At 36.5% G+C, this 16715-nt stretch overlaps 1 protein-coding gene across 1 annotated transcript in view; it reads right to left on the bottom strand.

Moving 5' to 3' along the window:
* The window catches only part of ROS1 (ROS proto-oncogene 1, receptor tyrosine kinase), a 70760-nt gene that overhangs the window by 28257 nt on the left and 25788 nt on the right, over positions 1-16715 (bottom strand). Inside the window, exons 18-30 of the mRNA XM_065734844.1 lie at positions 16496-16596; positions 14726-14940; positions 14234-14397; positions 13556-13718; positions 12460-12722; positions 11710-11773; positions 10834-11036; positions 9305-9516; positions 8523-8809; positions 7420-7596; positions 4829-5046; positions 4119-4260; positions 284-516 (exon numbers count right to left, since the gene is read on the bottom strand). Coding sequence (XP_065590916.1) covers positions 284-516; positions 4119-4260; positions 4829-5046; positions 7420-7596; positions 8523-8809; positions 9305-9516; positions 10834-11036; positions 11710-11773; positions 12460-12722; positions 13556-13718; positions 14234-14397; positions 14726-14940; positions 16496-16596 — 2442 coding nt within the window. The remainder of the gene's footprint in view (positions 1-283; positions 517-4118; positions 4261-4828; positions 5047-7419; positions 7597-8522; positions 8810-9304; positions 9517-10833; positions 11037-11709; positions 11774-12459; positions 12723-13555; positions 13719-14233; positions 14398-14725; positions 14941-16495; positions 16597-16715) is intronic.

Here is a 16715-nt window from a genome sequence, read left to right as displayed (position 1 = left end):
GGTAGCCACAGCAGGACTGTAGTAGAAACTGCTATTTAGTGCTGATATCGATATGCTCCCCAAATAGAAAATATCTCAGTTAAACGATTTCATCTGAGAAACTCATATGGGAATAAACTGTGACATTTAATTTCCCTTCATCAGAAGACTAGAGGACTGAGAGAAATCTGCCAAGTTTTGAACTCATATTTTCAAAATAGGCATACAGATTTACAGAAGATCAGTCTAACAACTTACAGGTTGGTGAACAAACAGGTAGTGGTTATACTGCTTGTGATTATACCTTGAACAAAATGCTTGTTCCAGACTGGAGATCACTGACAGACCATGAAAGCGTCCCATTTGGAAATTCGCTTTTTCGCAAGGGAGTTTTTGGGAATGAAGACAACAGATTTACAGAGATTTGATAGCGGATGGATTCTAGAGGTCCATTTGGCTCCAGAGGTTCACTCCAAGATATGCTGATAGTAGTGTCAGACAAAACCACTGCCTTAACAGAATCAACTGCCCCTGGTACTGGAAGAGAAATTGAAATGAATCTAGTTTTGCTATGGATCTTACTGGGTTGGGGTTTTTTTTAATTTATTTTTAGAGAATTAGACAAATGTCTCTGAGGAAGGAAAAACAAGTTACAATTATGTGAATATGGTAGTATTTTTTGCTATTGTACTATGCAAGCAGGCAAAAACATAGCTGGTGTCCTATAATTTTACAGTCATAAAACAAAACTCCTGCTCTCTCTTATCCACTTCAGATTTGAGTTTAGTAAGATGCTAACTAGATGCACTAAAGAATACTATACTCTATTCCAATCGGAAATATGAAATCCTCAAACTTGACAACATATCGCAGTATTTGTTAAAAGATACATTCAAAGATAAAGTAAATTGTTCAGCTTGGTCTCTATGAATTGAGAAGTTCCAATACAATGTGGTTTTTCATCAGATCTAAAAGTTGGATTTTTTTGTAAAGTTCATTTGAAACACTTTCTACTTAAACTCTGGAAAAATGATGTTTCTGCATAGCTTCCATATATTCTCCTTTCTTTAAGAGAAATCATTAAACTCAGGATATCTCATATAATATACTAGGCTGACCTTTGACCTGAATTCGCCTAAGGTGTCCCTCTGCTAATTGTAAGCAAAGAGAAGATAGTTACTGACATAGTAAAATGTCACATACTCACCTTATGTGTTCAGCTTTCTAAACTTTGGAGATGTGCTACACCAATTTCCTGTGGTGAATAGAAATACTCTGTTCTGGATTACCAGTCAAATGGACCAGTAATTTAAAAAAGAAAAAAAATATCTGCAAACACATCATGTAAGCAAGAGGGAATTGAAAAGGTTGTTAGATAAAACACAAACCCCTCAAGCTCATTTTTCCATAAGTTCATATATTCTTCAGTTCTTCATTTCGTCCACTTCAGAACATCACAATTTAAGAGATTTATTTTTTGTTTACTTTGAGAGGTTCTTCTAGATTCTAAGAACAAAGTTAGATGTATTCACCAAGACAGCTTGTTATGTAGGTTCTGCAGATGATGAAGCTAGCAGAAAACTTGTGACTCCTAAACATTTCTTATTCAGATACTGGTATGTGGCATGACCCAACTCTGCATTAAAAGTTCTCTTTCTTACTGAACTGTCCAGATACGTAAAAAGTTTTAAGTCCGTACGCTATCTAGATTCCCAGCATATCAGAATGATGAGAACAAATTATCTAATTTATGTTTTAGTAGCAAGACTACAGGTTATTACAGTGAAATGTGCAGAAGCTAAGCTAGCAAGGAAGGCATATGCCCTGTTTCACTAGATAAAAGTTATGTGGAGAAAGAGTGACACTCTGTGGCAAGAGCAATGCATTTATTTTTCCAAGTTGGGTTTTTTTTTTCATTCCTCCTATTTTCCTATTCGTTAGAAAGCTTCTTTCATTTCATTGCAGAATTGAGGAAAAGACAGAGGGAATGTACACAGCTTCAGAGGTGTGAAATAGCATGCACACTTCAAGAGGCTCTAGTAGCATCTGATTACAATTTAAACCAGCAGTTACATTCATGAAATTGAGAACACAAGTGCTGGGACACAGACACATTCTATCCACAACTGGTTGGAAATTTTTCAACAAATTGTGAAAAGCACTGAGTGTTGATAAAAATACCTGTTAAACTGCTAAGGGTTTGGTTTTTTTTTTCATTATTATTATTATTTACTTTTTTTCTATTTTGTTTTCAGACTTCATTTGTTTTGGTCATACTATTTTGTTTTACCCAACTAGAGAAGTTTGTTTTGAGTTTCATGTTTCACTTGACCTGAGCCTGAAAAATTCCATTTCAGTGGAGCAAGCCAGTCTCCCATTTCATATTCAACATTTACGTTCCTCCACGGAAAGGGTGTACATTGCTGCAGGTTGGCTCAGTTTACCACACAAAGAAGCAAGAGTGTGAATTCCTGCCACATCCCAATAGTCTCTGATCTTACTCAATCAGTAAGTCATCTGAATTTTGCAGTACAGACATGGATTCCCATGCAAAGAATTGAAGTTGACTGCTTATAGCTCAGCTTTTCTTACCTTCTGCAACACTCTTTAGGAACATGCTCAAAATATTCAGATATCTACATAGGATGAGAGTCTATTTGCTTCAGACAGTAAGAAATCTGATTAAGTGCTAAAGAAAACAGCAGGGCAGACAAAACCCTTGTAGAGGTAAAGAGAGAGAAAGGGAAACCTTAGGATTCTTGCTATGGGGTACTCAGGTCTAGCTCCATGTCACAAGAATATTCCTGTAGTGTTCAGTTTGGGCAGCTATATGTCACCTATCACCAGCCCTGCTACAGAAGGGTTAAGTGAGCTAATGCTCAAGAACCAAGTACTGCTGTGCTTCTCCACTTCATTTACTTCCCCTCTCTCAGAGCAGAATGGCTCCAATCCTGTGGGACAGGATCCAAGTAGAAAAAGTAGTGAAAATGAGACTACAGCATGCCCATAACATGGTGAGTTCAGTAGCAAGCATCCCTAAACACTCTCTCCTAGTTTCTTTGAGTAAAATAGAGGTGGACTACCATCCAGGCTTGGCTATAACTCCACCTTTGTAACATGGACGTTATCAGAGCTGTCTGATAGGTCTTCAAGGGATGAGTTTTTGTGGGTCAAGCTCCATCTGGGCAGTGACACCAAGCATGATAAATGGAGCACAGCCACAGAGCCCCATATAAATAAATAAATAAAATGTATGTAATATGACTAAGTTATCTAAGAGAATGCTGAAGAGACAGATTTATTTATTTATTTATTTATTGCAGTTCGACTACAGAAAGGAAAACCTGCAAAACCACATGCCCAAAACAGAAAGTGGAAATATTAACCTGGAGACATTTCTTGAGCATCATCTGGTAACATGAACGCAAACATATTGATAAGAGATTAATACTGGCTTTATAAACCAGTCTAGCTACAGAAGCACAAGCGCAGCTCTGAAATCACAAAGAACCAGACTGAATAATAATAATAAGCTAACTCCTAACCAGTTATCTCTCTGCCTTAATTGACACAGTGAATGTTCAAGGCAAAAGCACTATTCCTAGCCTTCTTGTTCTAATATGAAAGGGACCCAGAAGGACATACCAAGTTTATTAAAATCAAAGAGAAAATATGCTATTGGTACTCAGACAAAGAAAAGTAAAAACTAAGTGCTGTCTCTTCAGCCTGATTTATAAATCATATCTACACTACCCTAACAAACAGTAATCATGAGAACACTATCAGGTCAAGGGAAGAAATCTTAACGTTGCACATATAATACACATTTAAACACATATAATCACATACACATGCTAACCCAGTTTATTACAAATGTGGTTCAAGGCAAAAACTGCAGCTGCTTAGTCATTTTTAAGCATAGTTTATCTTTCCTCAGGAAGCCAATGAGCAAAAACAGTAAAGAACATGCATATTTCTTATGACTCTTACAGATTCATCAGGTATGGTCATCAGACCCCTGTGAACATCTACACAGATTACATTCTGAGCAGAGAATTTCACTACTTTCTGATTTGCTACCCAAACATTTATTTGAGATGAGAGTTACGTTCAACACCAGAATAAAATGTGAAACAAACCTCCATATAGAGTGGTGGCGATTGTCTCCCTTCCTACAGTCAGCTGGTTTTGATCAGAATAGTAGTTTTTTACTGCAATTTGTATGGCATAACTTGAAAATGGCTTTAAGTTGTTTATGACAGCAATAGGTTCCTGAATTTCCTGTAATTTGAAATCAGGTAATAAACATTAATTCTTAGAAAGTACTCACATGTAATGCCAATCATCTGTCCATTAAATTAGTAATTAGGTGTAATTAACATGGCTACAATAATGTTCTCTTCAATGATTGGTGCTTGAATAGGAAATAGCAAAGTTTAAAAAAAAAAGTTTCAGAAAAAATTTTACCAAGGAAAGCACAGCTACCGGAAAATACACAAAGTCAAAACTTACTGTTGTTGAACATTCTGAAGATTTATTTAAACACTTAAAAGTATATTTATTTAATAACAACTTCAACTTCTCCTTTTTCAAGTAGAAACCAGAAACCCATTGCTAAAGGATTTTAGCAAGGACATGTTGAAACATAGATGAGTACTTGCACAAAGAAAAACTAAGGAATCCACCACTTAGCAAAATACCAATCACAAATGAGAATTACTGTGCGATTTGCAGAAGTAGAAAAACTCCCTGACAGAAAGTTACAGAATGGTTTATAAAATAATTAGAAGTAATATCACATTTCATTATATATGGTAGCACATGTGTTTTTGTTACAAAATAGCCTTACCAAAGTTTTTTGCTGTAGAGTAGAGAAATGGTAGGTCAAATTCTCATGGTTGTTAGTCATTTCTCTGAAAAATACCAGATATGTTGGTGTAGGCTGGGATAAGCTGGGGCATAGCTTCTCTGTTGTGACAGGTGGTAAGCTTAATGTAAAACTAGTGTTTGTTGTATAAAGGAAAGTAGGTTCCTCAGTTACTAGTAATGGAGTCAGGCACTTCTTATCTAGGAAAGACACCAACAAATGAAAAAAAAACCAGCAATTACCGTTGGACCAGTCCAAATATGCATGGCATTCTATCACTGTTCATATAAGAAAATAATAATCACAAAACATCTTCCACAAATAGAAACAGAAAACAATCCTACTTAAATATAGTATATTTGGTTAGTTTCACATATTAAAATAATAGCAGGAAATGAAGTAAAGGCTTGTTTATCTTTGATAAGATCAGAATTGCTAAAGTATTTTGATCTTTCTTTAGGTACCTAAATGCCTTGGAAATTCAGACCCTACTTGTATTACTGAGAGTAGCACACACTAACAAGTCCAAACTTGCTTGTCACAGGAAAGGCATATGCACAGAACAGAGACTAGCTTTCCCTAGCAATTAAATGTTATCTTTTTTCCAAACAGTTTTTCACTTGTAAAGTTCATGGTAACAACAGGGAATGGGGAGACAAGATTTGGAAGGGAAGAAGTAGTCTTTATGAAGAAAACAACAGAAGAATACCACCTAATTGTACACAAGAAGTAACAAAATAAAAAACATTGTCACTTGATGTACTTTCAAAAAAAACCTTTGAAATTTACTAAATGGACTTGGTGCCAGGAAGGAAATGATGGTGCAAGAACAGTTGTTTGCACTTAGGCATGAACAATTGACCTCAATGTCAAGATCTTTTCTCCCTACATGAACAACCCTGTCACTCCTACCAAAAGCAGGTTCATGCACATAAGGGAAGGAGAATAAGAAAGACTATTTGATAGAAATAAATGTAAGGTTCATTCTTTGACAGTGTACAGTTTCTTAGAGTAGTAAAACTCTCATGGGAAAAAATCCAAGGTGGAATAAAGAACTGAGTCATTTTCGTAACTGAAGTTTTTGTCAGGCAATTCCACAGAAACATGCTTCCCTGAGAAAGAAATCCTTTGCTATATATTCAGTCCCCTTCCTCCTAACCCTGAAGAGAAATCATTCTCTCACAGAATCTGTGACAGGACAATAATTTCCACTGAGTGCTTCTGATGTGTTAAATGATCAACTGACATCGTGTCTCTGGATGGCAATTAAATAGGTTAGAATGAAAGGAAACTAGCTTTACTACCTGCACACATCACTAAGGCAATAAAAAGCTTGTCAGTCAATCCAGATGGTCTTTGCAAACATCACTTATTCATTATCAAGGAGAAAATAAAATAGTTTTTCTTATTTTAAAATTTTGTTTTCCTTTGATCTTAAACTTGTGCAAATAATTCTATCCATTGTTTTTCTGTTGTTTTGTTTCATTTGCTTGTTCTCTCTATTAAATACCAAATCTTTTTATTCCACTAAATATATTTTCTGAAGCCACCATGAGCAGGAATAGCTCTGCGAAGATCTCTGGGTAGACGTGCACCAGCCAAGCATGGATTTCTTCAAATGAGTTGTACCTCTGGCTCAGTCTGTACAAGGCAGGGCCAAGGCAGGATCCTTCATCAGTGCCAAGTCCACACAGACTTCATAGGATTAAATTTCTCAAAGTACTAATAAGAATAGCTTGGGCTCTGGTTAGAGCAGCTGTGGTCGGGAGAAATTCTGCCGGGTACTCAAAAACATCATAAAATATTTTCGTTCCATACAAATCCATCCCATTAAAATATTCTATTGTATATTTGCTAAATGCTTATGTAAAAATTAAGAAATTAAGTATCTAATCAGAAATTAAGTATCTAATCATGCTAGTAGCCTAAACTGCACTTACAAATATAATCCTTATAGGTACCATGAATCCTGGTGCACTGAAAATCCTTGTATTAAAAATAATTTTTCCTTCGTTCATTGCTATTCTATTATTATTTCTTTAAAATAAAACAACAACAACAACAAAAAAGGAGTAGTAAGTGAAGCCTGAGTCTACTGGCATGTAAGCAGGACCTTCCTCTCAGGCATTATTTTAAAAAACACTTTAAAAAGCAGAGGTCTTATCTGTTCATCTTTGGAAGAACATACACATTTTTTTCAGCTTTGCATACTCGTGAACAGCAGCAGAATTCTGTTGCATAGCAAAGCTCATTACTAAACTTTTGCAGCATCTCATGACAACTGATAATCTTCAGGACTCAACAGTTGCTCTTTTTCAGTGTTTCAAGGTTCACCACCTTTTCCACATCTCCAGGTGCAACACAACTTTTAAAATAGGTATTTTTTCTTTCATTACTACCCTGAGCCATTAAGCCACAGGCAACATTCACCATCATGTCCTTCCATGCAACACTTAGTTAATACTCATTTCCATCTTTTTAAAAATATAAATACACATAGCATGATCTACATGTCAAATACATGCTCTGGAATAAACTTATTGCAGTTGTGGAACAATCCAAATTTTCACTACCTGGATACAATTGCATTGCTGAACTGTAGGCTAAGATTTTCAGCTCATGATTTGCTTTCCTCTGAAGAGAGCATCTTGTGCTTTCTTTATCTGCTAGATAAATTTCAGTGGATTCCTTTGTTTCAACAGTCCAATATATAAACTGGTTGTCTACAGTCAAGCTGCCAATTTTTGTACCTGTAGGAAAACATTGTAGAGTTAAGCTTCAGCATAACTCTGAGTGAACAGTTTCACAAGGGCAGATGAGTGTTCTTCACAGTCAATATGGGTCAGTATCTCAGCCACATCATATCTAGAGAGATTTTCTCTTGGAAAGAGATTTCTTATATTTTCTGACAGGGCTTTTGAAAAATTAGACACTTCATTATTTCACTTTGCAAAGGTGTATTGAGGACTTTTTATTATTTTTACTTATGAGAAACGCAATTCTCATACTGCACACCAAAGATAAAATGCAAGAGCAAAGATGAAAAGAAATTTTCATCATCTCTCCAAGATGAAAAGCATAGTGTTCTGCTACCTCCCAGGAGCAATCCAGGCAGCTCCCTTGATAAGAAGACAGCTTTACCAGTATTCTTCCAGTATTAAGCTGAAAACTGACCAACCAAGATTAAGTGTTATCTTTACAAGAGCAGAATGTAGGTAAGATTCCATACCTGTATGACGTACCCTTCCCACATCTAATATTGAAGTGTTCCATGCCACTTACAGGCACAAACTAAGATGGCATTGTGACTTTTCTTTGAGATGCTTTAATAGAAGTATCTAATATTAAACCCCAGCAATATAATGCACTAACACAATAACTGAAATCTACTGACAAGTAGAGTGTGAGGCTGTAGCATCTCCACTTACTGACATCTCACTAGAATATATATTTGCATTGGTAAATATCCTCAACACTGCCCTTTCTCCTGGTTCATATCAACAGGGTACACAACTGGAAGCATGAAACACGTAAGTTTTTTGTCCATCTTGCCCAAAGATGAATCAGTTTTATATATGAAGTACTACATGAATGCTATTTTGCTGAAATGCACATTGTTGATGTTAGACACAGATCTAATCACGAACTACCTAGAAATGTAACATAGCAATCAGACCTTGAAAACCTGGTATCTTGGTAATCCTCCAGCAGTGGCAAGCATCCATATCTGAGGCCCATATTTCATCTCTTCCTCTGATAAAGAGTAGATGGGGTTTCTTGATATCAGATACATCTATACTCATAGGTCTTCCTAGCTCTGCTTCTGCCACGTTACAGTTGCAGTAGTTCCTCATCTTTTCTTCTACTGATTCATATCCCAAAATGTGGTACATGGTGTTATTCATTATATCGTAATAAAACATGCGGCTGCCATAATCAAGTTCTTCAATCCAATACAAGCGACTATGAAATAAAATGCATTGCTTACAGCAGAAAAACTTCAATCTGAACAGAGTGCCTTAAATACAGCCTTGAAAGTGACTTCAGTCAGAAACCTCCCAAATATTTAAAACAAGTTAAGTAAAGCAGCATATTTCCAGAGAGATATTTTCTGAATAGAAGAGCACAGTGATAAAATACTCTGGACAAAATGTTTGCAGTGATGTTACAGTAATGTTTATGCAGTGTTGACTTCCACTTGCAACATTTGAACAGCAGAACCTATCAGGATTTAAATATTGTTTGAAACTTTTACTCAAACATAGACATACTTTTAAAATTAGATGTCCATGTTCACCTAGCATACAAGTAGAACAGCATCCCAAAATTTGTGAGACATACACAACACAAAAATCTCATTAAAAAAAAAAAGTCATTTTGGGTCCTCAAGAGTTAATGCTTCATGAAAATCATGTTACAAGTATACTTCAAAGAAATTTTTAGTAATATGTATCTTACCTTAAAAAAGGATATGACAGTAGAGATGATATAGCTGAATTATGTTTACCCAACTGTATGTTCAAGGCTTGTAAGGACTTTGTCTTGAGTTCCAGGTCAATAAAAAATATTTGAGTTTCATTCCATGTTGTTTTCAGGGCAACAAAGAGGTGTCTTGCAATCCAATCTACTGTGATGGCTGTGACATTGCGAAGAAATACATCTTCAAAAAACTTAAGAAAAAATAAAATAAAACTTTAAAAGCAGAACTTTTGATGCTAGGATGCTATGAACTCAGATTGGCTTCCCAAGTCATTTCTACTTGGAAAGCAGAAGTCAAACCATAAAGAGATGGGATGAAGTACCCAATATCTTAGTACAAACAAAAACTGTTGTCTCATTAATATTAATCATTGCTTCTGTGTTGATTCAGTTTACTTAAAATTAGGAAAAAAAAATCAAATGAAATTAAATTATGCTTGATTAAAAAAATGTAATAATAGTGTGAATTTAAATACTTGTCAAAATACTTTATGAACAAAGCAGATGACAGTAAAATCATATACGTTTAACAGGAAAATTTACCAGTGGCATAGTCGGGCCTGTTCCAATTGCTAAGGGTGACAAAAAAAATAAAATAAAATTGAAAGTTCCAATTTTGTTATATTAAACATATTCGTGTTGTATAACTAGAAAGGGCCAGTTGTATCACTTCCATAGAAGCAACTCATATGAACTGATAGCCAATAAGAAAGTTATGTCTTTCCATTTCAGCTTTCACCGCTGCATTTGCAGCCCAGGAGACCAACCCTGCCCTGACCTGCATTGTGAGAAGTGTGACCAGCAGGTTGAGAGAGGTGATTCTGCCCCTCTACTCTGCTCTCATGAGATCCCACCTGGAGTACTGCATCCAGTTCTGGGACCTCCAACACAAGGACATTGAGCTGATGAAGCAGGTCCAGAAGAGGGCCACAAAGATGGTCAGAGAGCTGGAGCACCTCCCAGGGGACAGGCTGAGAGAGTTGGGGCTCTTAATCCTGGAGAAATCTCCAGGAGCACCTTGTAACAGCCTTACAGTACCAGAAGGGGGCCTATAGGAAAGCTGGGGTGGGTCTTATAAAAAGGGCATGTAGTGACAGTATGAGGGGAAGTGGCTTTAAACTGGAAGAGGACAGATTTGGACTACATATTAAGAAGGAATTATTTTCTGTGAGTGTGGTGAGACACTGGAACAGGCTGCTTGGAGAAGCTGTGGAGGCATTCAAGGCCAGGCTGGATGGAGCATTGAGCAACCTGGTCTGGTAAGAGGTGTCCCTGCATACAGCAGGGTGGGGATGGAACTAGATGATCTACAAGGTACCTCCCAACCCAAACCATTCTATCATTCTACAGTGCTGCCAATAAATGTGATTTATTATCATGCCACCTTTTTTTTCTGTTTTCAGCATCATCTTTTGACTTCTTCAAAAACATGATTAAGCACAAAATAATGACAATAATGCCCAAATTTTCCTAGATTCTTTGAAGCAAGGGAAGGGACAAAGTAATACCTGAGACTCTGAAGTACTCTGTATATTCAGAAGAAAAAGAGAATCTTCTAGGATATAGTACACTTTCTCATCATTAGCAGTATAACATATGTCCTTTATATTTGTATTTGCCAAAACTTCCCATATGGTACGATTATTGTCTATATCAGTAAGAAACAACTTGTTGGCAGAAAAAGTTATGAGAGTTGGTACAGGGAAAAAATCTGGAAAGAAAAGGGCACAGTAGAATTTACGCCAAGCATTCTAGGTAACAGTAGTCAATCATAACATATAATATAAAGCAATACAAACTAATAATAATGAAAAAGAAGGCCCTGTCCAAGTTAGATTTTATCATATGGCATAGCAAATAAAATAATCAGATGCACAAATTGATGGTGCTTTTTTGTTATCACATGCAAACTTAGAAGGATTTTTCAATGGCATCGTGGATGCTTACCTAACAACTTTAAGCTGTATAAAAATAGATTTGCTCTCTTAATTAGTTTTCATAGCCCAATTAGAAATAATCCATGATCCATAATTCATCTCTAACTCTCTTGGCTACCATTCATAGCCCACTTACAAATGACCTTTATTACTGTAGCAGTATGCAGATAACAGACTGAAGACTGCTGCTGTTCCTTGCTATCCTGAAACGGCTTAGAATAATTAATCTAGCATGCTTCTGAGAAAAGATTTGAAATTCCCCAAATTTAAGCTAATGATAAGAATAATTTTCCATTAAAATCTGTATCCATCTCCTCTGCGGTGCCTAGCACAGTGTAGAACAAATGTCACCCCAGCTTAAGGGACTATTTATTACCAAAGACATGTATTGTTGAGTACACCAGCTATTACACATAAACCACAAACTGGCATCTAAGTTATCCATACCTGATGAATTCCTCTGTGCTACATCAGACATAGGTCCTGGGCCCACAGATGTGAAAGCTTGCACCTGTGAGACAGGAGATTGTCATGTATGTTAAAGAGGAGCATAAAATATTCCAGTATAGAGCCTACAGAGACAGGATTAATGACAAAAGGACAACCAAGGCTGCTCAGCTAAGAACACATGTAGGTGTTCTACTTGACAAAAGGCTGTGCTTGTCAAAGCCTCAGTGTAGCCTTTGAGCATGGCTATGAAGAAAATTTTAAGACATGGCCCAGAAGATAACAATTCATACTACATTTATCAGCTGGAATCAAGGAAAGTCAGTCTTGTCTCTTTCCTCAGGTTGGAGTACTTTCCTACTGTTGATAATGCAAACAACACAGCACTCTTCCCAATCTGTGGCCAGCCTATTACACACTTCCTTGTTTCTAACTTGTTTTTCAGGCAGACATTATGTTTTAAGCCTTTTATCATGACAGAAACATGACCTCCTAACAAGTTTTAATATGAAAATCTTTTATTAAAGATATCAAGCACATTCTCACATTTATAATGCAGTATTGCTTTCCACCTTTGTGGCTTTCTAACAAACACAACATATGAAAGGCTAAGCCAGCTGTCCGGGAGTGAGTCAGCAGTTTCAGAAGCAGAAACCACACATTCTTGCCCCAAGCCCTACACCATCTCATGGACAAATACGTCAAGATGCACTGATAACATCTGAGATAAGCTCAGTAATTTTTTCATACCTGAAACCTTACTGTGAGCCTAGGAAGCACATCTCTGATTGAAAAGAGAAACACAGTGGGTTTGACATTGCTCACATTCCACTCCGTAAGAGTGTCAGCAGCACCACTCTGGTACAACAGTTGATAGTAAACCCTGAATTGTGTTAATGCTCCATTGTCCCTTTCAGGTTTGTCCCATCTGAACTCCACAAGGACTTTCTCTTCACCTTCATGTATGTTATTATGTAACACATATATCCTAGGGTTTGTAGGTGCTGAAGGAACTGCATAAAAAGTAAAAACACAGTGAAGCACTTACATGAAAACACAATATGTACTTTGCAATTAACACTTTAATTTTGCACCTGAGCTTGACGACCTTAATGCTGACAGATATAGATAGCAAGTGGTGAAGTGTTAAGAGTATCTAAAACTTCACAGTAATTCCTTCCTGTCTTCCATTAACATTTATGTATCTGATTAAGATACATCTAAATACAGATTAAGACACACATAAATACAGATTAAGATACGCATAAATATGTTCCTGCCCTCAGATTGGGATTTATCTATTTAGTAAAATCCTGTGGGTTACTGTGGAGCAACAGGAATATCACGATACAGAAACACAGAATGAGTCCTATTCCCCCTCCTATCCTCTTCAAAATCTACGGCAGCTCCTAAGCTTTCTCAGTGCACCAGTCATTCAGCATTATATCTTAGCTGTATTAACTTTAACCTACATGAGAGCAAAATGTTACGCAACTAAATAGAGCATAACATTTATTAAAAACTTAATAAGTGGTTAATATATCACATGCAGCCTTCAGTGGTCATTATAATGGATCTCAATTTCTCTGTATTACTCATAGTCATAGGCAAATGGTGAGTACATCATCATGCTCTTGCTCTTCCAAATTCTTTTATGTAACAGTGTGCATTTATGTGTGCAACAGATAACTGCCAAAGATATTCAGGAATGTGTCCTTGCAACTCTGCCTACGTTTGACTAGCCCTGGAAGTTGCTCAATCCTCTCTAGACAGGGTTCCACATGCTGACACAGACCTGGTACCAGTACCCATTGCAGGTTACAACTTGGATTCGAAATGCACGTACCTCCTTCAGGGGCTTGAAGGAACACAGATGTTGTTGGTGCCTTCCCCCAGTATGTGTATGGGGTCACACTAAAATCAAAGAGTGCAAATGGTTCCAACCAATCGACTTTGTAGGATGGAACTGTCAGGTCATGCGGATGGAGGCACCGTTCACTCTCCAAAGACTGTGACCAAATAAAATAAAATAAAATAAAATAAATGAACAAAACTTAACTAAAAAGGCCTTCTGTTTTCTAAATTCTCCTCTCCAAGCTGGTCAACTAAACCAGGACAGATCTGCTCTTCCCGAGTAATCACTGTTTCATCAACTCTTCCATGATGCACAACAATCTGCTAGAGATCTTCCCTTTGAATTTAAAGTACAGCTTGCCAAACGTGCTAAAAAGCAGTGTGGATGAAGACTAGATTCAGTCAAAGGCTGCCCCACAGGTATCTCAGAGGACACTTCTGTCTTTAAGTTACTGTGAAAGTTTTTCTCGCACATCTTTCGGCCCTGGTAGTTCCTCGCCTGCCTCTTCACACCCGAGCAGAGCTACTGCTAAGCCCATGTGCCTCCAGTGCTCGCCTCAGGGGTAGAGAAACAGATGAAGAAAGAAACTGTGGGTCTGTTTAAAAGTAGACACATCAACAACTAGAGCAAGTAATACATGTAGATAATAAGGAGCGACTGCATGAATACCCTCACTTGTAGAGCATTTGATCCAACGCAGTAAAAGACAGTTCCCCATTGCACATCTGTGGAGGCACTCCAAATGATGTGAAAACTTGAAGAATTTCCTTTAACCATGAAAGAAGATTCTGGCACTGAATTTGGAATCACTTTTGGTGTGAAAGAAAATTTTTCTGCTCATGAAGAGAGGAAACAATAAAAGAAATTTAAAGAATATGAACAATAAGTAGAATTTTAAACCTGACTTAAAACTTTAAGGTATTACAAATAAACCCATAAATTGTCACTGAATAGAAACAATGGTCCATAAATAATAGCATTATGCATTCTTTCTAGCCATAGCCATCAGCTTTTCCCATTGCACATTATCCAGCTGTAGCCTGGTATACTTATTATCAAGTAGCTGTGGTTCTTCTCTTTGGCTAAAGGGATAATTTTTTAAGAGTTGGGAATGAGAGGGAACACTTTTATTAAGGAGTTTAGTTAAAGAAAATGGAGTACCTGGCAGAGGTTTAAGTGATGTGTGAACAAGGGTAAAGGCTGCAAACTCAGCTGGTTCTGAAAAGGGAATGTTAATGCTCTGGTTGACTTCCTGAGTTGTAATGAATTTAAGCTTATTAATCCAGAACAGACGACCACTGTAGTACTGCAGTGCAGTCTGAGATACTTCTGAAATACTCCATGCTGAAAATTCTGTCACTATGACATTACCACAACTGCAAAAACATATACGAAATCATCAAACACAGAGAGTAACGAGAACAGCAATTGTGAAAGTTTGATACATTAATAAATTTCTTATCATTCATATTTTTCATACTCATGTAGGAAGCAAGAAAGCAAATAAAAAACTTTTCAGGTTCCCTACATCAAAACACTTTCTAGAATAGCACATGGCATGGCCACCCCAAAAAAGTTGTCCCTCATTCCTTTGATTTCACTAAGAAACAATTCTACAATTGCTTTTATTCTGATATGTGAAACTATAAAATTGACTTTTTCAAAGAATCAGCCCACTTTTTCAAAGAATCAGCCCTCTCATCTATCCCACTAAAACCACTTCACAGCCTAAGATTCATTCCATTACATTAGAGCAGGTTCCTAGATGAATTTGACCCTGTTAATCTCCATGAAATTTTTCCATTATTTATTCAACTCTATTAACATTTCCCTCTATTGATATCACAGATAATTTAATTTGTCTAGTTACTTCTATGCCAAAACTTTTGATCCCAATTTATCTTTTCTGTTAGAGATTAAATATATTGTAGGAGGTGTCATTTTACCATCTTCGAAACGTCTCTCAACTTAAACATATGCTATCCAAAGCAAATTTGGAAAACTTTTAACACACCATCAGGTCTATTAGGATGGGTTACTTCTAATCTCTCTGCTCTGGCATGCCAGAGATGATGATTTAAGACTGCCAATTTGCTCCCAATGGAGCTGCATGTTCTAGTTAAAACTAATCAACAGATTTTGATTCCTTTAATGTTTATCATTAATCATAATGAGTATAAAAACAGTCAAAAATTTATCTCAAAGCCAGTTTTAAACATTCTGAACATATGTAAATACAGATACTGTTCAGTTAACTCTAAGAGGTACAATCTCATGCTTGTGAAAAGGAGCAAAAATGTGTGTTCATGAGCTACCACTAATCAACGCTGATAAATATTTTATTCATTATGTGGGTGGTATGTATATAATTATTTTTTTCCTCATCAGGATCTTTTCAGTGTACACTTTAGTTCACATATAAACACAGTTTTGTTCTATCTTGCTTTGTTTTGTTTTTTAATGGCCTCTTGGGAACAATGAAGTTGTTTCACATTCAGGATGATCAAGAGGAAAGCCTACTGCATACTGATTGCTCAGATAAGAAAGTATTGTCAATTCAAACCTTAAGCTCCATGCAAGATGAATAAGGTGGAGCTCTAGGTGCTTGAAAGCTATCAGGTGTTGTAAATACCAAGGTCAATCTGACCATTAACAGTGATTATTTCCTAAAGCTAAGTCTAAAAATCAATCGCATGACCTCACTTCAGCTGTCCATCCCTAGTGTGTTTCTCTTACTGTAAAAATGTGTTAACAACCATTTCAACATATAGTTTTCCATCACCTACATGTTATCATCAGCTCTTGTCATTATTTAATTAGAAACTAGTGCATTCAGCACTGGACGATCTTCTTTTAAAGAAAAAAAAAGAGAGAGAAAGAGATAAAAAATAAATAAAAATAAATTGTTTCTTACCTGTGCTATTCACTTACCTTTCTTTGCAAATAGAAATTCTGTACAGGTTTAGGTTTAGATTATCTTGCACAAGCCAGTAAAGAAAACCATAGGTGAGATCCAAAGCTAAACCAACCACCTGAGAAACAAGAAGTTCAAAGAGCAATTTGTACACACTTTCACTTCTGTGTTAGAAGTTCTTGGTCAACAGTGTTGTGCAGATAGTATGATGTGTGGCTCTTTGTTGACAAAAATAAC

The sequence above is a fragment of the Cyrtonyx montezumae genome, unplaced genomic scaffold, assembly GCF_038088225.1.
Source record: "Cyrtonyx montezumae isolate F1298 unplaced genomic scaffold, pur_monq_1.0 scaffold_0, whole genome shotgun sequence".
NCBI classification, from domain to species: Eukaryota; Metazoa; Chordata; class Aves; order Galliformes; family Odontophoridae; genus Cyrtonyx; species Cyrtonyx montezumae.
This window is presented reverse-complemented; position numbering and strand designations above follow the sequence as displayed.